At 39.8% G+C, this 20809-nt stretch overlaps 2 protein-coding genes across 2 annotated transcripts; one reads left to right on the top strand and one right to left on the bottom strand.

The window, feature by feature from the left end:
- Positions 1 to 1239: 1239 nt before the first annotated feature.
- Positions 1240 to 5725, top strand: LOC110708260 (protein REVEILLE 1-like). The gene is made up of 6 exons (XM_021886354.1): positions 1240 to 1882; positions 2699 to 2791; positions 2900 to 3011; positions 3104 to 3165; positions 3302 to 3691; positions 3783 to 5725. Exons 1-6 carry the CDS (start codon positions 1850 to 1852, stop codon positions 4419 to 4421), a joined length of 1329 nt encoding a protein of 442 aa, XP_021742046.1. The 5' UTR covers positions 1240 to 1849; the 3' UTR covers positions 4422 to 5725.
- A 12485-nt stretch (positions 5726 to 18210) lies between these two features.
- LOC110708805 lies at positions 18211 to 18789 on the bottom strand. The gene has a single exon (XM_021887031.1). The coding sequence runs from the start codon at positions 18787 to 18789 to the stop codon at positions 18211 to 18213; it is 579 nt and encodes a 192-aa protein (XP_021742723.1).
- Between the last annotated feature and the right edge of the window lie 2020 nt (positions 18790 to 20809).

Raw genomic sequence — 20809 nt, 5'->3', positions numbered from 1 at the left:
TCTCATATGATAATATCATATCTACTAGTATTACAATAAAATCACATATGATAATATTATATAGCAATTGACATTTATATATCACAATATTAATGTATAAATCTTAGCACATTATATACTAATATTACAATAAATCTCATATGATAATATCATATCATATCACAATAGATATTTACATATATCTCAATATTAATGTATAAATTTGATCACACTATGGCATGTTCACTTCAACAAAAAAAAATAATATTAAGTAATAATAATTTCAATTCAGTAATAATAAGTTCAGTTCAGTACATATAAGTTCAGTTCAGTTCAGTTAAATTCAGTTATGTTAAAGAAGAAATTTAATTAAAAATCAGTAAAAATAATTTCAGTTCAGCAAAGATAATTTCAGTTCAGTAAAAATAATTTAAGTTCAATAAAAATAATTTAAGTTCAGTAAAAATAATTTAAGTTCAGCAAATGTAAGGGCCTGTTCTCATACGTTTATTTTCAGTTCAGTTCAGATCCTAATTTCCTTCTCTTATAAAATATTCATTTCATTTCAATTTAGTTCAGTTTAGTTCAGCTGATTTCAGTCTATTGGAACAGGACCTAACTTTGTTTCAGTAAAAATAATTTCAGTTCAGCAAATATAAGGTGAAGTGAACGAGGCCTATATACAGAAATTCTATTTTAAAATGGTCTAACATCTACTGTAATAGATTTCAACAAGTTAAAATCTTTCTAAAAATCTCTTTACCATACAAAATCGTGCACAAAAAGTTAATTTTAGGCCCCATTCACTTCATCTTATTTTTTTTTGCGGAATTGAAATTATTTTTGTGAACATAAATTAATTTTACTGTACTAAAATTATTATTACTAATGTTCTATTATATTTTTTCTTTTAAGTTTATTGATTTTTACTGAATTTAAATTATTTTTACTAAATTTAAATTATTTTTGCTGAACTAAATAATTTTTTTTTTTTTTGAATAGGAACTAAACCATTTTTTACTAAAGTGAAATTAATTTAAATGAAGAATTCATATCGTTAATTAGAATCTTCATAAGTATGTTAAAAAGGGGAAATAAGTCGTAAAAGGAAGGGGGAATTTTAGGTCATAAAAGCAAAACCACGTGAAATTAGCAAATACGGATCTAACAACGTTAAGAAGTCTTGAGAAAAAGCGTAAACACACAACTCCTCTCAACAAAAAAAAAAAAAAAAAAAAAAAGCGTAAATAAACTAAACACATAAAAAATAAAAAATAAAAAAAAGGAAAAAAGCACAAAAAAGTGGGAGCCGCAAATAGTATCCACGTGTAAGAAATATTATGGCAAGTATACTTGTCCATCTCACGCGCGCGAGTATAACTAAATAAACACTCACATCCCACCAATTTTCTTCATAAAGAGCAAACTTAAAAATATTAAATTAATTATTATTAAAATAAAAAATCTTATCCGATAAAAAAAAAAAAAAAAAACGAAGGAGTAGAAAAAAAGACAAAGGATTGCCACGTGTTAGAGGCGAACTTTGAACGTGAGCCACAAGAATCCACAAAGTTCTGGAGAATTCTACCAAAATCTACCCTTAACAAATATCATAATTCCCATTTTATCCTCCAAAAAATCCTCCCACATAAACCCCCCTTTCTTCCTCATTTTTTTCTTCTCTTAACAATAAACTGTCTTCTCTTCTTCTTCTTCTACTTTCTCTCTCTTACGTGGCAATCTCTCTCAAAAATTTATCTGCTGTTTCTCTTGTTAATCTCTTACTGTTAATTTGTATTCAATTGAATTTAGCTGAATATTTCAAGTTTCTGGAAAAATTTAAGATCGAAGAAGATTGGATTTTGATTCGATGCTTTCGTCTTCGTCTAATATGGCTGCTCAAGTAAGTTTTCGTTTAGATTTGTAAATTGTTTTGTGATTTTTTCTGTTGAGAAGATTTATGTTTTTGGATATTTTTGTAATTGAATTGATTAGATGTTGTATGACTTTCGATTGATGAATTAATGTATACTGTAGTTTGGAAAAAAATAATCAATTTTAATTCAGGAGGATAAGATTAATTAGGTGAATTTTATTAATTTGTTTGAAATTGTTAATTTGATGATAATTGGTTGATTTCATATGATTACTTAGAATCTAAGAATTTTGTTTAGTTGATAGGAAGATGAATTACTCAAGAGTTAATTAGCTTAGGAAAATGAAGTATGATTTTGGTGGATTAATTATTGTTATTTTTTGTTAGATAATTTTGTTAATTTGAACAGTTATTTAGGTGTTGCTTGTGATATTTAGTGGTTAACCTACTTTTGTTGTGCATAATTATTAATTTAATTATAAATTCAATAGCTAATTTTGGTATTTTGTGATTTTTTTAGGATTTGATGCTGTATAAGTGTATAACTGTGTTTAATTATGTTGTGTATGGTTATTTTTGGTAAATTAGTCCAAAATACTCGATTTCGGTATGTTTGTATTGTGTTTCTGTTTATATGATTGAGAATTTGATTAATTCTGAATCATACATACAGATTGACAAGTCTATTAACTGCAATTATGACCGGAGTTGTTGTTGGATTGGGTAATTCAATGTTGCATTTTCAACTACATGATTCCGATTTCGTTTGTTTTGATTCGATACGATTGTGACTGGAGTTGTTGGAGTTGGATACTGATATTGAACTTTGTTTAACTATATCAGGAGGAGACTAGTGCTGCTCAATCTAGTTCAGGCAATAAGAATTCGCCAGCTGCCGGAGTGCAGTCAGCAGTGGGAGAAGGCCAAGTTCCTAAGGTGTTGATCATTTCTTTGCCTATTAAGTGGCAAATCTTTGATTTCAAAACTGCGTTGTTCAGTGTACCTTACTCTTCTTCTGTCCTCTTTCTCCTTAATTAAAAACAGATTCGAAAGCCGTATACTATAACAAAGCAAAGGGAAAGATGGACGGAAGAAGAGCATAATAGATTTCTTGAAGCTTTAAAGCTGTATGGCCGAGCATGGAGAAAGATTGAGGGTAAGTTTTGAGAATTAACTTTGATGGTTATACACGAATTTGAAAATATAATCTGCTTGCGAAGATGCTAAATTACTTGTTTTTGTGTTCAGAGCACGTTGGATCTAAGACGGCTGTCCAAATCCGCAGTCATGCCCAGAAATTCTTTTCAAAGGTCCTTTGCACACTTTTTACCTTTTGTTTGAAGTAAGTTGTACTGACCGTGACCTTGAAGGCGTTGTGAAAGTTCTTTAAAAGGTCAAATTTAAGTGGCTCATGTTTCTGATCCGTGTCTGTATTTGTATGTTCAGGTTGTTAGGGAAACAAGTAACAGCAATGCAAGCTCGGTTGAGCCAATTGAGATACCACCACCCCGTCCTAAGAGAAAGCCGTCACACCCATACCCTCGCAAACTTGTGCTTCCATCTAGAAAAGATATGCCTATGGAACAGGGAGCAAGATCTGTGTCTCCAAACTCCTCGCTCTCTGAGCAAGATAATCAGTCTCCTACTTCAGTTTTGTCTGCTGTGGCCTCAGATATGTTAGCATCTGCGGATTCAGCTGCCACCAAAAGTAACAGTCCATCCCCGGTATCTTCAGGCAATTTTGGCAATGAAGTTGCAAGGTTGCGTTCAGAAGATAACGCTTCTCAAGGGGAAGTGCATGAGTCCAAATCAGGATCAGTTGCTCCAGCTTCAGTGGTACTTAATTAACTACTTGTTTGTATCGAAAACTTTGTTTTACTACTGTTTTTAAGTGTGTCATATTAACGTAATTGATTTGGATGTGCAGAAATTGGAGCTTTTCTCAGATAAGGAGTCATCTGACAAGGAAGAATCAGGTTCTACAAAGGTCCTTAAATTATTCGGAAAAGATGTAGTAGTCTCAGGAAACTCTGAATCATTTACTTGCTTGAGCAAGTCACCCTCATCAGATATGGGGGAAGGAGTCGTACAGGCATATCAAGAAGATTGTAAGCCTGATAATTGCAGAGAAGCACAGGACCATGTGAAATTTAATTGTGAGCATAGTAATACATACCAGGTAGAGAAACCGATTCCTCTTCCATGGTGGGTTTTCTTCAAAGGGATGTCAGTACCTCCCTTTAAAGATCCCCAAGAGAAGGAAAATCAGCGAGATGGATCTTCTGCAGATTCAGATAGCGGTTCAGTGAATGAAGGAGAGAATCCAGATAAGAATTGGGAAATGGAGACGGGGTCTGGCCAATGCGGTCTACAGTCTGACAAAGAAAGCAAGTCTGTAGAGGATTCATGTACTCCGAAAGAACTCACTTTGATCGAGAAGAGATGTGTTGACAAGGGTAGAAAGGGCTTTGTTCCGTATAAAAGATGTCTGTCGGAGAGAGACATGCAATCATCGACGATACCTAATGAAGAAAGAGAAAGTCAAAGAATCCGACTTTGCTTGTAGTAATATATCCTAGCGAGATTTCCTTATTTAGATAGCACATCATTTATAACTATCCAGACTGAAATATCCAATTCAGTATTCACAAGGAACCAGTACAGTCATACAAGTAGCAATTTTGGTCGCGATATGATTATATGTCTATATATGAAGTCTGATCGTATAACCGTCCTCCAAGGTGAGAGGCAATATATGGTGGATGGAAGTTGATGGCGCGGCAAATAAAGGCTCCTCAGAAAGTGAAATTGAGGGGGTGTTCTGCTCAGTCCTTTATAGAAAAAATTTCAAACTTTGCTGGATCTTTGACCTTTGTACTGTTTCTTCTAGCTTTCAGGTTTCCCTCAGTTTCTGATTTCTAATTTTTTTTCTTTGGGAGATTTGGTTTCTAGGTCTTGTATACTAGGGTCTCAGTTCAAAATTTTTTTTTTTTTCTCTTTCCTTCCCCTTGTTTGGGGTTTATAATTTGTGAATTATTATGATTAGTATTTTGGCAAGAGTTTTTGTTCAGTGCTTGAGAATCACAAAAAAGAGCAATTTAGTGAGTTATACTAGATCCTATACAAGGTTTGGGGAACTGCAAGTCTACAACTTCTAATGGTGGATATGAGATACGCATATATGTCCATGCGCTAGCATATCTCGTGTTCAAGTAGGCAGACAAGGGTCACAAGGCAGTGCTTGAAACAAGTGAAGAAAAATTAATTTGGAGTTGGGTCATGTTTGTGCCAACCTTGTGTCAACTTTTAAAAATGATGTCCATACACTATCGATGGACTAGTAACTTTGGTAAGACTTGTGGCGGATTCATGCTATGTCAGATGACTCGGATCATTTTCATGTCGTACTTGATCGACCTTCATGGTAGTCCGGCCCATGCCTAACGCCCTAACTCTAATAACTACCGTCTCATTATACAGTGAAGATTAGAGATACCGCGGTGATTATATGTTTGGTGTTATAGGATGTGCCTGATTTAGGCATAGTGATTATGTGGATACGAAAGAGAGACAGAAAATCAGAAACCAGTAAAGCTCTGACAAAATGATCTGTCTACTTGTGACCTCCAGAAGCAGCAATCTATGGAATTCGACATTGCGTCATATTTGTGGCTCTAGTTTGTTAAACAACGCACAACCATGTGCTTATGCGTCTACATTTTGTTGGTGGGATTTCTTGCATTCCACTTTGTGACTATGTGGGCCATACTGTTCATATTTGGAAAGCTTGGCTGATTAACATTGCATTATTACAAATTTAGCATTACCAACAGGTTTATTGCAACATAATCAATTGCCTCATTTTACAAATATTTTATGTTGGTGGATAGATTTGCTCTTTTAGGGTGCTCGTTTAGGACTTGTTGTCAATTACTTATGGCCTAGTTACCCAATGAGGAATTAAACAAGTATAGTCATACAACCAGTTACGTGTACAGTCAAATTTATGCTACAATAAGTTGTATAATAAAAATTATTTTCAATGTAATAATTAGGGTTAAATTTAGTTGAATCTAGCTCGGATGGATAATAGATCAAGTTGAATTGGGTTTGTGTTCGAGTCGATAATGAATATGTTGAAATTATTATAAACACAAATCTAACCCATTTGTTAAATGTGTTGAAATTTAATCTATAATCTAACCTATTTATTTCGTTAAAAAAAACCTATTTATTAAATGAGGTATTATTTAACCCTTTTTTTTTTCTTAGTACTACATTGATATTAAAATTAGTTATGTCAAATTGCCATACATATATTTTATGCATGATTTTTATTTTTCAAGTCATTATGTTTAGCCCTTAGACACATTTTTCAATATCATATTTAGATATAATTTTAATATTATAAACTAATCAAGCTATAAGGTTAATTTTGAGTTGCAAATTCGCTATTTTTGAGTAAGATTCGGCTAGGGTTAGTAAATCGAGCCAAATTTTCTCATATCTAGCACTAGCACATTATTGTCCTTATGTGGCTTTTATAAGCTCCATCTATGTCAAATTTATTGCAACACTAATTATTACACATATTTCCCGTCAAAAAAAAATAAAATATTACACATATTTTAAGAAAAATAAATTGTGTACCATGAATTGAGATTTTATTATTGTGTCTTGCTAGAACAATAGTGAGATTTTATACTCGTAGAAGAGAAATTAGTAGAACAATTCAACAATCTAGTAATCATGAAACTTTTCTTAATACAAAAAATCTAACAATTAATTAGAATTCAACAAAAAATAAGTAGTGCTGTGATTAACAGAAACAAAAGGGTCGAATTCGATAAAAGGATAAAATTAAAATAAACACCTCACCTCTTTTTAATTGTATATGTTTATATCTATCATATTGATTTCCGCATTTGTCAACTCATGAATTTATGTTAATTACTTATAAATGGTAAATTTTTGGGTGAGACGGACTCACATAAGTCCACCATCTTCATTCTATTTCTTCTCCTTTCTTTCTTCTCCCGCCCATCAATGGCGACCAGATCCTCCAGCACTCTCCGCCTCTTCTCCTGCACCTTTCAACTTGTTGGCGATGAAGGATCTCCTCCAACTCCCCCTAAATCTACTCTCTCTCCTCTCGAACCTCAATCCAAAACCCTAGAATCTCCAACCCTAGATGAGTTCATCTGATAGTAGCGAAACGAAGAGTATTCTGTCGAAGTTGGGACGAAGAACAAGCCTCTTCCAAAACCTTAATGGATAAAGGAATCTGATTTCCTCCCTTCCACTCACTTCTCATGAATTTCATATTATGTTTGGGCAATATAATTTTTCGATTTTAGGTTAATGGAGGATGAAAAAAATGTCAAATTGGTTTCCTTCATTATTGAAGCGACTTTGAGGTGACTATTTTCTTAAACAGTCGATTATCAATTACATTATATTGTCAGTTTCCTTAAATGTTTACTGTTAGGTTTAGTATTAATTGGTTTAATATTTGTCAGGAATTAGAAAATTTTAGTCAGAGTTAGGATGATTTTAGTCAGGAATAAGATAATTTTATCACGAATAAGACTATTTTAGTCAAGAATAAGATAATTTGTATCAGGAATAAGATATATAATATTATAGAATTTATAAAATGTTGGTGCGCGGGCTTGATTGGGTTTCTCATAACCGAGCCTTTTTGTTGCTGAGCCCGGTCTCACGTGAGTCCGTTCTACGCTTCTCTGGTATTAAAAACTATAAATTCCTCGTACAAATGCACAGATTTATAAAAGCAGGAAAACAAGAGACATTAGAACTCTAATTTGCTATTTTCACAAAAAAAAAAAAAAACACTCTAATTTGCTATCGAAAATGTAATAGGTATCTTTAAACAAATATTTTTTGTTTCATTTAAAACTTTAATTTGAAATGCTATAATGTGTATATATTAATTGAACATTTAGCGATAGATAAATTAATTCTATATATATACTACGTTTAACTTAAATGAGAATGTACGATTTTATGTGTGCAATTTTTGAACAAAAAGTGCATATTATTTTAAACTGAATGTACCACTTTTTCTTAAATAAATGTACATATAATTTTAATACTACCTCTGTTAAATGCTATGTACAACTTTGGGGTATTATTTGTGAGATATAAAATATTTCAAACTTGCACATAACATTTAACGGAGGTAGTAATTAAAATGTGAACATTTTCCTACCTTATAAAAAGTAGGAGATTGCTCTTATGAATAGTGCATGGACCATTATACCATTCAAAATGCTTGTTTACCTTTTTATCCCATGTGTAATTAATTTTGCAATTTTTCTTAAAATCCATCAATTAGACCCCAGTCACTTCACCTTATTTTTGTTGAACTGAAATTATTTTTACTGAAACAAAATTATATATGCTGAACTTAAATTATTTTTACTGAACTTAAATTAATTTTACTGAAATAAAATTATTTTTGTTGATTTTCTATCATAATTCTTCTTTAAGAAAACTGAATTTTACTGAACTGAACTTATTTTTAGCGAACTGAACTTATTTTTACTGAAATGAAATTAATTTTACTGAACTGAACTTATTTTTACTTAATATTATTTTTTTAAGGTGAAGTGAACAGGGCCTTAATCAGAAATTAAATAGAGAATGGATTAACATTATTAGTCACTAAACAATGAAAGGTTGTTGCTTTATGTGGGCGTTATTTTAAAGTAGCTCAACTAAAGTTTAGAAAATTACACAACTACACAACATCTAACACATTTATCGTTTATATGCAAATAACTTTGATAAAATATTATACACAAACCGGCATAGGACATAAAGGACATCAATAATAATAATTCTTCTCAAAGGGCTAGCTGTATCGCGCGCTTTGGAATCCCTAGTACAAATTGAAAAATAAAAGAGATAAATATCAAACAATCTATCTATACTATATAATAAAGTAAGTAATCACCAAGATTAATCTAGAAGTACATGTGTCGCAATTATATTAAAAATTTTCACGCCAAAAACTTTTTTTTTTCCTTAAAAAATAATAAGATAATTAATAAAAAAAAAATATAAAGCATACATAATACTCCCTCCGTTTCATATTACTCGCAACAAACGGAGGGAGTGCGGACTCCTAGGCAAAAGATTGGAGGAGGATTAATTAAAGGAAGGTCTTTGTAATTAAAGAGAGAGAAAGTGGAGGGAAAGTTAGTGGTCCTCAAAAAAGAAGTGGGAACATGTGATTATTTGCAAAAAGGGAATAATGTTCCCTCCCTTTTTTTTCCTGACTTTGGTGGCTGAATAAAATTGGACAGCCACTTAAGGGATTAAAAAATTTTCCCTCCAAACTTTTCATGAAATTTTTAAAAAAGTTTTGAACTTTAACAAATTTTGAAACATGCCAATTTTCAACCAAAAGCCCCATATAAAAGGCACAAATCTGATTCATTCTCCCTATTCATTCATAACAAATGTTTGGGAATAGGGGGGGGGGGGGAGGGGAGGGAAATTGAAATCCACCATTAATTACATAAATCCAAAACAAACTGTTTCCAAAATTACAAAATCCTTCATCAACCTAAATTAATCCTAATTCCTAAATGCTGAGTTAGTTGCAGCATTTGATCTTTGTACAGAATTAGGCTCCACTGAAAGCTTCCAAAAAAAAAACTAGGCACCTCCAATTCATCACCTACCACCAGATCTGAAAAAAAATAGGGGACTCATGGAAGAAATCTTTGATGATTTTTTCGATATCAACCAACTGTTGATGGAGCAAGACAGAGAGGCATCACAGTACAACAACACAGTATCAGGGTCAGATTCAAACGAATCAAATCATCAACACAACAATGAAGGCAGTGATGTTGGGGAATCACAGTCAGAATCAGAAGATGACCAGGAGCATGCAATGAATGGCAGGCAGAGCAGAGAACTCAACATAGAAGAAAAAAGGCAAATAGTAGATGACATTTTGCTGAATATGGAAGGGGACTCACTTCCAAGAGGGATGCTTACATCATTGGCAATCAAGCACCAAGTACACAGATCAACCACAAGCAGGTGGTTCAAAGAAATAAAAAAAACAGATTCAGTTAGGCAACATAGTGGATGTAAGGAGTAAGAAGTTAGGGAAGACAGGACCCAAGCCTAAACAATACTCAGATGAGTGGCTTATGTATGTCCCAATGTACAAGAGAACCACAAATAGGAGTTATGCTGCAACATTGAAGGTTCCACATGTTCTCATACATAGGTTAAAAAAAAAAGGGAAGACTCAGGGCTGTGACAACAACAAATCACCCTGCACTTAGTGATAACCACAAAGTGGCAAGGTTGAAATGGGTCCTTAACCATGTGAACCCCCTGCCTAGTGAAGGTGACCCTAGTTTTAGGGATTTGCAGCATTACATCCACATTGATGAGAAGTGGTTTTATATGAATCCAGAGACTAGGACATTCTACCTAACACCAAATGAAGAAACACCATAACAGAGCACAGTAAAAAAGATTCAAGATAAAGGCCATGTTTATGGGGATGATTGGTAAGCCACTGTATGATGAGAATGGCACATTGATTCACTCAGGGAAATATGGGCTATTCCCATTTGTTAAGTATGAGATGGCCAAGAAGAAAAGAAAAAACAGAGATGCAGGAACAATGGAAACAAAAGCAATACAAAGTCTCAACAGAGAAGCAATAGGAGACATGATATTGCAGCACATCATTCCAACAATCCATGCACAATGGCCAGCCCAATTATCTAAGAACATAATCATACAGTGGGACAATGCTAGGCCTCATCAGATTCCCAGGGATGAGGAATTTCTTGCTGCAACACAAGAAAATGGATTTAATATCCAATTTGTGTTTCAACCTGCCGAATCCCCTGACCTAAATGTATTGGATCTTAGTCTTTTCAGGGCAATACAATCAATACAGTATCAATCATTCCCAAAGAATTTGGATGAACTTTTAGAAAAGGTTGCAGAGGCATTTGATGTTTGATCCAACACTCAACAAGTACACATGGATAACTCTTCAGTCATGCATGATAAAGATATTGGAAAAAAGAGGAGGCAATAATTTAAACCCCCCACATATGGCAAAACAAAGACAAGACAGAGATGGGACTCTCCAGGAAATACTACAAGTAGACAGGGAGCTAATCACAAAGACTGTGAACTACCTCAACACTCTTTTCATTCCTACAACTGAAATTGAAGAACAACCAAATGAGATGGAAGTGGATGCAGATTAAAGAGAGAGACAGTCTGATGTACACAACATTTTGAAGTTAAAGATGAATATGAACAAGCAATTTTTTGATTAAGTGAAGCGGAACATATATTTTTGGTTTCAAAGATGCAGCAAGTACCACCTACACAACTCCATTGACTGCCACACATAACCAGTAACACTTCAACTTATTTTTTTTTGCCTTGTTTTTGTATTGGTTATGTGTCTTTTGGTAAATAGGTTAGCAATATTATTAGGGCAGTCATTGATGTGTAAAGTATATGACATAGGACTGATGTACATTGTGCATATTTTGAATAAGAAACAACCATATTAACTCAAATGCTTGTATCTGTCTTAACACAATCCTATTAACACAACCTTATTAACACACAAGCATGTAACAATAACTAACTAATTAGGGAGGAATGTCCATCAGATAGGGTGTGTTAAACATGGCTTCCTCCCTACCAAGGGTTCCTCAACAACAACCTTGAAAATTCAAGGAGTTGGAGCCATCCCTTGATAGGAAGTGCTATCAGATGAGTCCCTTCATCATTTGGACAGTACATGTGTTATGATGCATGTGTTAAGAGGGACTCTATGCACCAAGACTAGACAACCAAAACACAAGGGCCGAGGGACTCATTAATCCATGACAGGGCAACCAACATGTATTCAACATGATACTATACCAGCACAACACCAAAACGTGTCAATCATACCATACAACACCAACAATAGCAACTTACAAGTATATGGTTAGTCACTATCAACACAGAGGACAATTAAAGTGCAAGCACCAACACTAACATGAAAGGAAGCAAATTGAACCACCATACAGCAAAACACAAGCAACTTTAACCCAAATTCCAGCGAAATACAACATACTCACAGATTCAACAAGAATTTTGAACATATCTATCAAACCAAAACCATTTTCACAGAAACATAGGTAAATTAGTAAAATATAAACAATATTTAGATAAGAATCGTTACGCTGCAAGGTTAGTTACTGGGAGGGAAGTCATGAGGATACTTCTCCCTCAAATAAGCCATAAACTCAGGATCCCAGTCGCTGCAGTCCTCCGTGAAGACAGATCGGACCCTTTTCTTGCCTCTGGAAGACCTAGAAGCAACGGTAGCCTTCAAATGCTCGGGAATAACAACGACTACGGGTTCAGGGGACTCAGGGACCTCAGCCACAGCAAGAACAGGGTCACTACTAGCCTCCACCACCAGATCAGGGTCCTCACTTTTGTCTTCTGTCAAAGCTAAAGGACTGTTTCGGGTGTTTTTTGGATTTCCTCGGATATTGGTCACGCTCTCCTGGCAACGAGACGGTCCAACCTGCAAAACAACGAATATTCCGGTTAACGGAATATTCGCCTCCGACGATCAAGTTAGTGATCGGAACGGGAAAGGCTAGAGAGAGAAAGTAGAGAGAAGTTGGAGCTATTTAATGCTCTGTTTTTTGTAAATGTCTCCATCCACCCCCCATCATAAATGATTGGGGTATTTATAGGGGTGGAACTCGTGCCCCATCCTAGGGTTTGTACCCTAGAATTGCGTGACGTGATTGGCTGCGCAATCAGTGGATGCCACTTGTTACTTTGGGGGCGCCGCTTTACGGCTTTCATTGATATTTCTCGGGATTTGGGCCCTGACGTTATTAGGCCTCTTTTACGTGCTGATAAAAGGGGAACACATGCCCTAAACACCTGGCATCTTCTCGTGACGACACGTGTCTCCCTCTAACTGGGCCACGTGTCGCCACGAGTTTGGCCTGAAACTTTGGGTGCTCTTAAGCTGAACGCGTGGCATCTTCCCGTGGTGACACGTGTCACCCTATAACTGGGCCACGTGTCACTACGGGACTGGTCCACGTATACGGGGTATTTTTACCCTCAACATTTTCCCCTTAGAGGGGGTGGCTCGTACGCATACAGGCCGACTCCTCTGACCTCAAGTAGCCTTGGGGCATACAAGTGTATTAGGGTTTTAACAGATTTCTATCCGCCTGCTAATTTAGAGTGAACTCCTATCCATACGAATGGCGCGGACAACGGTAGGCCGTCTCGCTTTTGGGAGTTGCGGCCGTCTTGCCATTGCGGATGGAGCTTTAGCTCCATCAGCTTATTTTTGGACGTGCCGTTTATTAGGTCGTCTTCTTTTCCGCCTATTCTAACGGCGTTGCTCTTTGCCCCTTCAAATTCTAGGTTAAAATTTTAAATTATAACCGTTCAATTTTGTTAGGTGGGAAAGATGAATTTACCGTCCTACCCCCATAAATTTGGCCTATATATACAAGAGGTTTGACCTCATTTTCACACTTTGGAACTTTGCATTTTCTAGAGAGAAGTCAGAGCTTCTAGAGAGAGAAAGTTCCATTTTCTTTGAATCTTCAAGAGCTCTGCCGCGCGTTTGAGTTTTCCGAGCACATTCTTTGAGTTTTCCGGTCAACCTTCAAGACTTTCAAGTTTTCTACACGTACAGAGGTAGGCCGCTTGTTTTCTTTTCCTTGTATTTTTTACTTCTTTATTCTTCATTTAAAATCTGGCTCAACATTCGGCTTCGTCCGTTTCTCCTCATGAGGCCGGCCGTTCGCCTGGGACTGAGGAGTCTAGAGTGGACGGAGACGAGTTGTCTCCTTCGTAGAGTGGGTCCATTTCTAGTGCGTACCAACTCACTTCCACCCATTCTTCTCTGTCCCTGCAGTCGAACATGGCAAGAACAATGTAGAAGTACGATCGTCATGCGGCCAGAAATCCAGACGGTAGTCTGGTGAACCCTAGGCCTCCTTATGACCCTAACAACCCTAACTTGGAAACGCCTTCTAGTACTCCTACGACCGCTTCCACGGGCACTTACTGCTCGGCCGTGGAAGTGACTTCTTCTTTTGAGGAGCACCAAAGAACTCAGGGCGCTTCTGCTGCGGGGGGAACGTCCGGGCAAACTCCGGGATTAATGTTCCCCCAATATGCCAACTCGGTCATGGATGGGGCCGAGTTGCTACTCTATAAAGGACCTCCTTCCTCTTCTCGGGCGGACGCTGACCCGTCCGTCCCCACTCCTTCAGAACTCTATCTCCGATATGGCAGGTCGGACAGGCCAAGGACTGGGGTCTTAATTAACGAACCGTCCGACCTGCCTCCTCGCCGAGCTCCTCCTACCGGAAGTCAGGCGGCCGGGGCCAAGGACAAGGACCAAAGGCCCCTAATTCAAGAGGACACCCCCTCTTCCCGGGGCGGCCGTAGTTCTAGGAGCCGCAGCTTAGCAGAGGCAGCCGATCTGGATAGAGTGTTGTCCTCTGAGTTTGGGAGTGTTCCTCATCAAGAGGAGGATGAGGTCGAGAAAACGACCGAAGGTGAAACGGCGGCCGCTGAGGGCGAAGAGGCGGCCGAGCAGGATGTTGCCAATATTGACAACTTCAAGGATCCGTTTGCCTGCACAGTGGGTAGCACAGCCTTGGGCTACCTGAACTACAAATTTGAGGCGTACAAGGCATTCCTCCACCTTGCGGAGGGATTCGAGATTCAGCCTCTAAGGAAGTCACGCGCTTTGGCTGCTTGGGAGGAAGAGAGGTCGCACCAAAGGTCCTTTAGCGTCTATAGGGCGGCCCTAGATGTCGGACTGCGCTTCCCCCTCCACCCTTTCGTCCGCACCATCCTAGACGAATACGACATAGCCCTCTTCAAGATGATGCCGAACAGCTGGTTGAACATTTTCGGGTATTTGGTGACGTGCATCTGCAAAGGCTTCAAGCCAGACTTTACAGTCTTATGTGAGATGCACTCACTAACCAAGCTGGACGTAGATGCGGACGGCTGGTTCATTCTGAGCTCCACCAGAGACTACATGATGGTGGTTGACCGCGTCTCAAAATGGCGCGATTGGAAGCACCGATTCTACCGCATCAAGACCAAAGATGTTGAATTTAACTTGCGGATGAATCGGTTCAATGCTGAACCAATTCAGCTTGGACGCGGGGACCTCAAGCCTGATAAACCACCCGTCCACCCAAGCTAAGAGTACCAGCTTGAATATTTCAAGGTCAAGAGGGTGAAAAGGAACGACAAAACTGAGCGCGTTCTAAGTAACTGGGTCCCTTTATTCAGCTGGCTTCGGGATCCTACTTTTATGTCCGCCTACGGCCTGTACAAGAACTTTCCCCAAGGTGGACACATGGACACATATTCTTACACATACGTAGGTTATTTGAATTTTGAAGAATTTTCTAACACTTTTTCCTTTTCTTTTTCAACTGAGGCATACAAGATGCTTGACCTAGAGCAGAAAGGGGATGTAAACATGTCGGAGATTGACTTGGCTCGCTACAAGGCTCGTCAAAAGCTGTACGAGCAATCTAAAGGTGTAAGTATACCCATCTCCATTTCTTCTTTTCGTCCGTGTAGGCATTACGGAAGAGATCTTCTTCCTTACTAGACACGGCCTTCTTCTTTTCGTCCATGTAGGCATTACGGAAGAGATCTTCTTCCTAACTAGACACGACCAATAAATTGTATTATCTTGATCTCTTTTCGCTAACTTTTGCCTCTTCAGCTGTCAACTCCGACCCCTAGGTCCAAACGGAAGCAGTCGTCCCCTGCATCCAAGACGGACAAAGACGGTAGGGCGTCCAAGCAAAGGAGACGGTCGCATCCAAGACCACTTCCACTACTGCGGCCAAGACCACGTGGCGGACTGCCTCTAAGCAGTCCAAAGGAGAAAAACCCCGGCTGAGTGATAGCGGGGCCTCCAAGTCCATAGATTCGGCCGCCATGCCGGATCATGACAAGTCTGAGAAATCGGACGATAGAGGTAAGTCGACCTCGGCAAAACCGACCGGGCCAGAAGTGACTCCTCCCGTACAAAGAGTCAACGAATCTGATTGGCTCGACGCCTCTCAGTCGGCTGGCGATCAGCCTGGCCGGACGGGGGAGGAGGGTGACGAGCCTGCGCTGCCCCCGTCATTCACTTTCAATCTTCCTACCCCTCCAAGCTTCTCTGACGGTCAGTCCGAGTAACTTTGAATTCTCTACTCCGCTTTTTTCAAGTCCAATTAAACCTGAGCTAAACTTTTATTTTTTGCGCCCTTACACAGACATTGCAGAGGAGCTGCACATGAAGCTGCCCGACCAATCTCTCACGGGCGCGGACAGGAAGGCCATGAGGGAGGCCATGGTCAGGGCGGTCCCTGCTGAGCAGTGAGACAAGCTGCGGGGGATCCACGAGGGCTTGCTTGGCCCAATGATCAACTGCAGTGCCGAGGTAATTTCTCTCTCAAATGCACACTTAGTCAAATTTTCATTCTTATTTAGTTAACACGTTTTCCCTGTACGCAGCTCTTCCTGCGGTTGAATGCTTTCCTTGAATGTAAGGACAAGGAGAATGAGAGACTGAAGCATGCCTGGGCCCAGATTCAGAAGATCCAGGATGCCATTACTGGGGAAACGGCCGTCCGGCGCCGGTATTTCGAAACCCAAATCAACGCCCTGTCCGACAAGGCGGCGCGGCAGGCTGAAGATTTGGTGAAGCTAGGCGAGGCCCTTCAGCAAGAGTCTGTGGCCAGAGATGCCATGAGACAGGAGAGGGATCATGCCCTCCTGGACGGCCAGCGCTGGAGGGAAGAATTCGAGGCCTCCGAGAAGCTCAGAAGTGATGTGGCCTTGGCCCAAAAACACTTGAAGGAGGCCTTGGACGAGGCGGACGCTCTCAAGGCCGAGGTGGAAAGTTTAAAGAAGTCCGTTGAGGACTTAACTCTCCAGCTGCAAACACCTCGGGCCCCTAGTGCGGATGAGGTCGTCCGCATTGAACAGAATGCTGAGGATAGGCTGAAGAGCCACTTCTTTGAGGCTTTTGAGCTTATGGTGGACGAGGGCGATGCAACCTTTTATCAAGAACGCTTCACCAAATGTCTTAACTTTGTTTGCCTCAGAGAAGAGGCTAAGAAGGCCGGGCAGCCTTCTCCTGAGCTGGACGTCACGCCAACTACCTCAGAAGAGGAGGAACACGATGAAGTGGCGGCCAGCAAAGATGGTGAGGCTGAGAGCAAGGAGACGCCTGCTGAGGACGCGTCCCTTGCCGCCGTTCAAGAGCCTGGCCTAGGCCAGAGTCCAGCTTCTACCCCAGCCGCCCCTTCATTTCAGCTCTTTCTGCCTTGTTTTTTTTGTTAATTGTTATTTTCTTTATCTGTCGCCTTTTCGTGCGGTTTAATGTAAAATACTTTGCCGCCCTTTGAGCGGTCTTTTTATTAAACCAAGTTTTTCTATTATGCTTCATACTTGGCAAATTTTACACTTGACAAGTTTTTTCTTTTTCGTACGCGTACTTTTTTTTATGTTTTTGTACATTCGTACAATTGGGGGGGGGGGGGGGGGTATGCCCCTTTATTTGGCGTTCGCCTAGTCCATATTTTAAGTGGTTTGATTGACTTGGTAGAATTTATACCTTAAGGGGTATGACTACTAGCGAGTCAATCAAATCATAGTAATGATTGCCCTTGGAGTAGGTGGTACGCCGAATCAACACATTATTTGGCCGTTAGATTGGCTTTATGCGAGTTTGTCCGTAGAAACTATCGTTCGGACGCGCTAAAAAAATTTCAAGTATGATCTCAACTTAATATTTCTAAGTTTTGCTGGGCTAGAATGCCTAGGTATGCCCTTGCCCCATTAGATGGGTTTGATAGGGTATCTTACCTTTTCCGTTCGCCTCAGTGAGGGACGGACGTATACATGCTACTCAGGGTCAAGTCGCTCGTTTTTATTTTATTTATTTTACTTTATTCTGTGACCGGGTTGCTGTGTTGCAAGCAACCTAATCACAAATTTCACGCGGCATTTCTGTGTAGACTATGACCGTGCAAATAAGCATAAATAGAATGGAAAATAATATAACAATGTTTGACTTTTCATTAATTTGTCAAAATTACATTGTTGTGGCCGTACGGCTTATATTGCTCGGTCAACAGACCTAGCTGTATATACAACTTTAGGCTAAGAACTTAAACTTAAACATAATATTTCTTCAAATTGTTAGTGTTCCATGTACGTGGAATAGGTCGGCCGTTCATGGCTTCAAGACGGTAAGTCCCATCTCAGACTTCTTCCCTAACTCGATACGGCCCTTCCCAGTTTGGGGTTAGCTTTCCATCTTCATTTGCTCGTCCCATAGCCTCCATCTTCCTTAGGACCAGATATCCCAATTTAATCGGCCGCTTTGACACTCGGCGATTGTATGCCCTTGTCATCCTTAGACGATAGATTTCGTGTCTAAGTGCCGCGTTGCCCCTAGCTTCAGGAAGGAAGTCTAGAGCGGTCTTCATGGCTTCCCAATTAGCCGCTTCATCATATAGCATCACCCTAAGGGTGGGCTCATACATCTCAATTGGGAGGATAACCTCGGCGCCATAGACCAGGAAGAATCGGGTTTCTCCTGTGGAACTCTTGGCCGTGGTTCGTGTGGACCATATCACATTAACCAACTCATCAGCCCATAAGCCACCCGCCCTTTCAAGCTTGCGCTTAATTCCATTGGAGATCAACTTGTTGTATGCCTCTACCTGACCGTTGGCTTGTGGTCGGCCGACTGAAGCAAAGCAATGAGCTATGCCCTGGTCCTCCAACCATTCTTTGAGTTGAGGCGTTTCGAACTGGGGTCCATTGTCGAACACCATAGACTGAGGAACGCCAAAGCGTGTAATGATACTCTTCCATATGAAGGCTGAAACATCCGTCCACTTGATGCCCCGTACAGCCTCGGCCTCCACCCACTTTGTGAAGTAGTCTACTGTTACAAACACATAACGCCTTTGACCGGATGCTGGTGTTTACGGTCCTAAAATATCCATCCCCCATTTGGCAAAGGGGAGCGGACTACTGATGGCCGAAAGACTGTTGGCAGGTCGGTGGATCAAGGTTGCAAATCTCTGGCACTTGTCACACTTCTTTACCATTTTCTTGGCGTCCGACTTTAAACTCGGCCAGTAGTAGCCCAGATGAGCAGCCTTTTCAGCCAAGGCTCGTCCTCCAATATGAGAGCCGCACTGCCCCTGGTGAAGATCGTCCAGGACATCATGCCTTTCTCAGGAGTGATACACTTCAGGTACGGCTTCACAAATGCCTTTTTAAACAACTCTCCTTGCTTCATTTCAAACCAGGCCGCTCTCTTTTTCATCAGCCAGGTCTCTTTAGGATCGGACGGGAGTAGTCCATCTTTTAGGTAAGATATGATCCCGTCCATCCAAGTGGAGCTTCTATCAATGATATGTACCGGCTCAGCATCAATACTCCTCCTTTCTTTTACCTCCCAAAATACCGACCTGGGGGTATCACATGAGGCTGAGGATGCTAATTTAGAGAGGGCATCCGCCTGATGATTGGACGAACGAGGAACCTGTTGTAGAGTAAAATGATCTAGGCCCTTAGCCTCCTCCTTTACAATCTTCAAGTATTTCATCATAGCCGGCTCCCTTGCCTCGAAGTCTCCATTCACCTGGCCGACTACAAGTAGGGAGTCCGAGCTTACATCAATTTTTGTTGCTCCTGCCGCCTTACACATTCTAAGTCCGGCCAGGAGGGCTTCGTACTCGGCCTCATTATTAGAGGCTTGAAACTGGAATCTCAGAGCGTACTCAAACTTATCTCCCTCAGGAGACTGACATATGACACCTGCGCCACAACTAGTAGCTGTTGCACTACCATCCACGAACACCTTCCAGATCTGGTCTCCGGCCGGCTGAAGATCCGTCGAGTCATCTCAGCTAAAAAATCAGCAAAGGCTTGTCCCTTGATTGCTTTTCTTGGCTCAAATGCAATGTTAAAGCCTCTCATTTCCAAGGCCCATTTAAGCATACGGCCACTTGCCTTTAGAGTTGTAAATGGCTTCTTCAGAGGTTGGTCTGTGTAGACCACAATTGAATGTGCCAAGAAGTATGGCCGCAGCTTTTTCGATGCCATGTATAATGCCAAGCCAAATTTTTCAATAGGGGGATATTTCAGCTCAGCGTTGTGAAGTACATGGCTGATAAAGTAGACTAGGATCTGGTGGCCGTCCCATTCAGCAAGCAGGACGACACTTAGAGAGTGTTCAGAGATGGAAAGATAGATAAATAGCTTCTCACTCTTGAGTGGACTGACAAGCCGAGGCAATGTATGAAGGTGGCCATTTAGTTGTACGAATGCTTCCTCGGCCTCCTCTGTCCACTCAAACATAACTTTCTTTTTTATGGTTTGAAAGAAATAATGGAACTTATCCCCTGATCTTGACAGAAATCTACCAAGTGCTGCTAAACAGCCGGTCAATCTTTGTACTTCTTTAATTGTCCTTGGTGACTTCATGTCCCTGACGGCTTGGATCTTTTCAGGGTTGGCCTCAATTCCACGCTGATCAATTAAAAATCCGAGAAATTTACCGGACTCAACACCAAAGACACATTTCTTTGGATTTAACATCATCTTATGCCGCCTGAGTTCGGTAAAAGTTTCTCGTAGATCCTTCAGATGGTCGGCCGGCTCTTTTGACTTGACAATCATGTCATCAATGTACGCCTCCATATTCTGGCCAAGCTGATCTCTGAAGACTGTATTAACGAGTCGTTGAAAGGTAGCTGGGGCATTCTTAAGGCCGAATGGCATAACTTTGTAACAGTACAACCCCTGCTCAGTTACGAACGCTGTTTTCTCTTGATCCTCTTC

This window comes from Chenopodium quinoa, unplaced genomic scaffold (genome assembly GCF_001683475.1).
Source record: "Chenopodium quinoa cultivar QQ74 unplaced genomic scaffold, ASM168347v1, whole genome shotgun sequence".
Lineage (NCBI taxonomy): Eukaryota > Viridiplantae > Streptophyta > Magnoliopsida > Caryophyllales > Amaranthaceae > Chenopodium > Chenopodium quinoa.
This window is presented reverse-complemented; position numbering and strand designations above follow the sequence as displayed.

Excerpts from the sequence above, each read along its gene's own strand:
- LOC110708260 (XM_021886354.1), top strand. The coding sequence starts at position 1,850 with ATGCTTTCGTCTTCGTCTAATATGGCTGCTCAA. Across the intron at positions 3,012-3,103 it reads AGCATGGAGAAAGATTGAGG|AGCACGTTGGATCTAAGACG; the intron begins GTAAGTTTTGAG and ends TTTTGTGTTCAG. Across the intron at positions 3,692-3,782 it reads CAGTTGCTCCAGCTTCAGTG|AAATTGGAGCTTTTCTCAGA; the intron begins GTACTTAATTAA and ends TTGGATGTGCAG.
- LOC110708805 (XM_021887031.1), bottom strand. The coding sequence starts at position 18,789 with ATGGTGTTCGACAATGGACCCCAGTTCGAAACGCCTCAACTCAAAGAA.